Source organism: Stegostoma tigrinum, chromosome 7, assembly GCF_030684315.1.
Source record: "Stegostoma tigrinum isolate sSteTig4 chromosome 7, sSteTig4.hap1, whole genome shotgun sequence".
Classification (NCBI taxonomy): domain Eukaryota; kingdom Metazoa; phylum Chordata; class Chondrichthyes; order Orectolobiformes; family Stegostomatidae; genus Stegostoma; species Stegostoma tigrinum.
The window spans coordinates 76,147,046-76,153,045 of NC_081360.1; the positions used below are offsets into that span (position 1 = coordinate 76,147,046).

The following is a 6,000-nucleotide window of genomic DNA, read 5'->3' on the forward strand; positions in this document are numbered from 1 at the left end:
TTGGAAGGATGTTATTAAAGGGGTGGCACGATGGCTCAGTGGTTAGCACTGCAGCCTCACAGCGCCAGGGACCTGGGCTCGATTCCAGCCTCGGGTAACTGTCTGTGTGGAGCTTGTACATTCTCCGCGTGTCTGCGTGGGTTTTCTCAGGGTGCTCCAGTTTCATCCCACAGTCCAAAGATGTGCAGGCTAGGTGGATTGGCCATGCTAAATTGCCCATAGTGTTCCGGGCTGTGTGGGTTATAGGGTGTGGGTGGGATGCTCCAAGAGGCAGTGTGGACTTGTTGGGCCGAAGGGTCTGTTTCCACACCATAGGGAATCTAATCTAAACTGGAAAGTGTGCAGAAGAACTACACAAGGACGTTGCCAAGACTCAAAGGACAGATTAAGAGGGAGAGATTGGACAAGGGAGGATCTTTTCCTTTATAACGTAGGAGACTGAAGGATAATCTTATAAAAGTGTATAAGATCATGAAAGACATGGATATGATGAATGCACTCAGTCTTTTTCCCAAGGTTAGGGAATTGAAGAGTAGAGGGCATCAGCTTAAAGTAGGGGGGGGAAGAATACATGGGAATCTGAAGGACAACTGTTTTACATTGGATGGTATGCATATGGAATGAACTGCCAGCAGAAGTGGTTGAGGCAGGTATATTAACAACATTGAAAAGGCATTTGGGCAAATACATGGAGAGGAAATATTGAAAAGGATATGGGCCAAGTGCAGGGAAATGGTGTTAGCGTGGATGGGCATTTTTGTCAGCATCGACTCATTTGGGCCAGAGGGCCTATCATTGTGATGTAGGACTCTATGGCTCTATAATATAAAAACAAACCTTGGTTTACATCAATGGATGGGCTGGAGCTGAAGTGTATGGCACAGCAGGTCTTTTTGCAGTGTATTAATTTTCTACTCTTTGTAGCAGATACCAAGATTCCATTCCCTTCTCTTTTGGGAAGTCTCACCTAATGATGGGGACAGTGAAGCAATTCTAGCCATCATATTCTGTCCAGGTAACGAGTGAAGTACTTTCTTCTGCGTCCCTGGCACACTTGGGATCTACAAAGCATGAATCCATCTCACAACTCCACTATACCCCTTCACTCACCCCAATTTTCCTTCTAGATATCTTCACTATCTTACACCCTACATCATATATTACTCCTGCAACTGAAGGCATATAATCATCGGATAGTTACAATACACAAGGAAGCCATTCAACTCATCCTATTGGTTCTCTGTAAGGACAATTCCACTCAGCCTACTCATTTTGATTGCTCCCCATAACCATACAAATTCTTTCCCTTCAGTCAGATCTAATTTCCTTTTGAAAGTCACCATGGAATCAGTTTCAAGCAGGAAATTCCAGCTCCGAATCACTCGCCATGCAAACACCTTTTACAGCATGCTGTGCTTGATTCGCTTTACCCATCTCCCAGAAACCAGCGTCCTCTGGTTCCCAACCAATCCACCAATAGTGACAGTTTCTCCCTACCTACTCAGTCCATAACCCTCAACATTGAATACCTGTATCAAATAGCCTTGCAACCTTCTCCACTAATTTAACCCTATTACTGAAGTCCCTCAACCCTAGTCATTGTTACAAACCTTTTCTGCACCCTCTCTAAAATTTTTACATTCAAAAGTGTGAACTAGACTCATGATTTTGCTTTAATAGTACTATGTTTTATGAAAGTTCACTAACTTTTTTTTGCTTTTATACGCTTTGCATGCACAGTCTGTATAAAACACAGGATCCTGTATGTTTTATTGAACTCTATCTAAACCTACCCTGCCACCTTCACCAATTTTAGCACATTTATCTCGAAGTCCCTCTGGAATTTTCTAATCAGTGGCAGTAGATCCTTAAATCTGGCTTCCCAGCAAGGTCATCTCCAGAATCAAAGGTTCAGCCTTTGCTCCACTTTCTTGATCAGTAGGTTCTCGTTTAGCAATTTAATCCACAAAATGGGACAATAGTCTGCATGTGTACTAAAGTCATTCCATTTCAACTCAATTGACCACTCCTTAGGCTCTGTGATATCAGTTTGCTTCTTCAAATCTAATTTTAAAAGGGACCCAGCTTCCTTTAACTTTCCAAAGTGATTAAAATAGATATCTTAACACAAGTTCCACATCTTTCCCACCAATTCCGTGCCACACCCCAGCCACTACCACAGGCTGATACATATTGTTCACAATACTGACATCCTTTATGATCTAGATTTAGATCTTAATGCATGTTTACTTCATCATGCAGGCCACCTAGCTTTACCTTTTAGCACTGTTGATTCTTTCCTTGGCACAACTGCTCTTGAAACCCTCAGGTCTGTCCACATTCCACTGTTCAATGTTCCCTTGGCTGAACTCCCAGACTCCACTCTCTACCTAGTTACTGATAACATTGGCCTGGTCTTGGGAGCAATGACATTCACCACCATTATTTTTCTGAAACTGAACTTCTGCAGTCTGCTTGTGAGCAGTTAAGCAAAGAAATCCAGAATTTGCAGTCAGTGATTCAGTGCATTCCCATTGTGTGTAATCATTTAGAAATTAATAGACTGATCACAATTTGCATTTTTGCATTATTAGTCATGTTGTAAAACCCTTGAAAAAGTTACAATTTGTTAGATGGGGTGGAACTGGGCTTTTATGGTACTATACTCATAACTATCATTTTGTATCTAAGAAACTTGCATTCAGAAAATATCAGAATTGATAACGTCCCCAGTGTGGAAACAGCCAATTGGCCCATCAAGCCCACAGCAACCATCCAAAGACTATCCCAGCCACACCCACCATCATTTTACAAAGTGTGTAAGACAAGACATTATTGTTTTGACAGCGCTGAAAAATGTCTTCCTACTCCTGTAACTCTGCATTTCCCATAGCTAAGCTACCCAGCCACACATACATGGAGAATTTAGCATGGCCAATCCACCTAACCTGCACATCCTTGGACTGTGGGAGGAAACTACAGCACCCAGAGGAAACCCACGCAGACATGGGGAGCACATGCAAACCCCACACAGTCACCTGGGGCTGGAATCAAATCCCGGGGTCTCTGGCACCGTGAGGCAGCAGTGCTAACCACTGAGCTGTTGTGCCTTGAGAGGTGCGTTGAAAAATATATATTTTAAAGCATTTTTCAGTTTATGATATTTCAGCTTCTGCTTCAATCTCTTCTGAATGTTTGAATCATCTTATCACACTTTGTAAAATGATATTAAGAACTGTTTCATAATCAGTGCCTTACCTTCCTGATTTTAGGTTTGTGCAAATACTTCTGTGTGATTAGCTACTTACTATTCTTGATGACATCATTGCTACTGGCTCCCCTGACATCTCAGGACTTGGTGTCAGATTCAAATTAAAGTTGGGAATCGGGAAATCCACAAGACAGAGATCTTTGAGGGCAACTTTTTGAGACCAACGGCAAGCACCAATCCGTTACCACAAACAATGTTGTCCATTAGCTTTATAAACTATTATGGATTATCATAAACTGACCTTTCCAAAATGTTTGTATTTCATTCTGTGGTCAGACAGGTTTTCTACTCAGTGAAAGCTGGAAGCAGGAGTATTTAGCAATCACCAATTTATTTCCTGGCTCTATTGAAGCTTTCCATTTCAACTCAAACAATCACAAATCTGATAACTTTAATATTTATCCTATCTCTGCATTTCTGATTAATTCTCCTGTGTCCTCAATCACTGTAATTTAGCAAAAATGTTTAATTTTGTTTCTGTCAAAGAGCATCACATCATTGCTACTTCAGTTGTACTCAGTTTATGTTTAGTTGTCCAAGCATTAAATCCATTCTGAATATCTATTCCCCCCCATTTTTAGATACTATTAAAATTTGTCGTAAATTGTCATTGCCTTTCCATTTACAAATCCAACAGATGTGTCGAAGTTAGCTTTGAATTAATGAATTTCTATCGTCAATGGAACTGGATATGTTTCAGTCACTGATCAGCTGTGTTCAACTTTTATTATTATGGGGATATTTTCTGCAGTTAGCTGAAGGCTGCACTATCTTCCAAAAAAAAACCCTGAGATTCCACAATCAGAATCATGGACCGATAAAGTCATGCTTTTGTTTTTTAAAATCTACAATCAACCAGTAGATGTGCCTTCTGTGCTACGTCCGCTCAGAATACCAAAAGAGAGTGAGTGTGTAGCAAGCTCTCAAGTTTAATCAAAAGTTTGCTGCAGCAGCAGTAAACACCTTTTTCCTTTTGACAGCGCTGATAATTTCAATTTAAGAAAGGATTGACTGTACGTTTAAGGGATTCATTAAGAAAATGACTTCAAGCCTCTTGAACGGGTGACTTAGACTTTATAACGTTCACAACACTGTCAATACTACACTTTAAATTGGTGCCTGCGGCGATTAATATTGCGCCTGGTCCACAACTTCAGAAGCATGCTGACTTTGTTTTGGTTCTAACGTTGCAATTTGGGGAAATTCAGTGAATTTCTTCCAAGTCAATCCTTCTAAGAAATTAAATACATGTGCACAACCGGTCATAAAAATACTATAGCGGATAAAATGTCCTGACCCAAGAGCATGATAAAAGTAGCACCTTAATTGTATGGAGTGTGCTTTATCGTAAAGCCACATTCTCTTCAACGCATTTTACGTATTTTTAACTCCACCCGCCCCAGCCACACACCACCACCAAAAAGTCCCTGTCGTGTGCAAGTTATGCCAGCGACCTACCAAGATTTAGGCACAACAGACAGCCACAAAACTGCCTTCAACCTTCACACAATTGACACACACTCGTCGTCTTAAAGTAAAACAGCAGAATGTAGCTGCCAACTCTTATAATGCAGACTGATTAGGCACGAGTTCCAACATCAATGCAACATCTTTGGACAAACATATTAATCAACTCTCACATTTCCATCTAATAATAATTAATGCGCAAAAAAATGCCTAAAAAGACCACATGTGCAAAAGTTGCACTTTCGCCCTTTAAAAAAAAACTTAAATCTTACCAAACTGGGCAAGAGATATCCACACGTTGAGCAGAAAAAGCCCAAAGAAATGATAGTAACCAGATGATGCTGGCAAAAGGAAAGGATTCGGGAGACCCATGGTGAATTCAGCGTTGCATTTGCGCCACGATACTGCCCCGAACAGCTGAGTACTTGCTGACTCCGTGCAGGGTCTCCATCAAAAAAAACTGCAGAAAGTCAGCAAGCGTAGTCACTCGGCGCCATGCAATCCCGGGCTGGTGTCAGATCGCAATAATCCTGCAGAGGGCTCACAGCATTCCCACATTAGCATTTCCGAGGCAGGAAAAACGTGCTCGAGTCCCAGCCTGTAAAGATCTGCAGGAACAGATATGGTTAAAAAAAAGCATACCTCAGTGAACATTGAAAGGCAGGAAACGTATGAATATTTAACATTACCTGCTGTTCGAGTTGGGTAGATCTCATTATGTTAATTATTTTAAAGATCAGATAGGCAAATTCGGTTAATTATGTTGAAACAGATTAAAGGCGCTCTGCACTGTAATCAAATTCATTCATCAACCGATTATCTTGTTGGAAATTTTGCCTGCTGTCTAGTTCTACACCTTAACAGACAGGACGATATCTTTTTACTCCAAAGCATTTTCCAAGTATTATATTAAAAAACTACTTAAAAACAACCTCAGTTTTAAATTATGCAAATTATATTAGCTAATTCCATCAGTGACAATGAGAGGAATATTTCCCCCCACAGTGGTCGAGAACGCCCTTGACCGCATCTCCTGCATTTGCCACAACACATCCCTCACACCCCGCCCCCGCCACAACCACCCAAAGAGGACCCCCCCCTTGTTCTCACACACCACCCCACCAACCTCCGGATACAACGCATCATCCTCTGACACTTCCACCATCTACAATCCGACCCCACCACCCAAGACATTTTTCCATCCCCACCCTTGTCTGCTTTCTGGAGAGACCACTCTCTCCGTGATGCCCTTGTTCGCTCCA

General features: G+C 41.5%; 1 protein-coding gene across 5 annotated transcripts in view; it reads right to left on the reverse strand.

The window, feature by feature from the left end:
- Positions 1-5,226, reverse strand: part of LOC125454026 (von Willebrand factor D and EGF domain-containing protein-like) — a 304,266-nt gene extending 299,040 nt beyond the window's left edge. For all 5 annotated transcript variants that reach the window (XM_059647440.1, XM_059647438.1, XM_059647437.1 and 2 more), the window contains exon 1: positions 5,011-5,226. In XM_059647440.1, coding sequence (XP_059503423.1) covers positions 5,011-5,110 — 100 coding nt within the window. In that variant the 5' untranslated portion in view covers positions 5,111-5,226. The remainder of the gene's footprint in view (positions 1-5,010) is intronic.
- Positions 5,227-6,000: the final 774 nt, after the last annotated feature.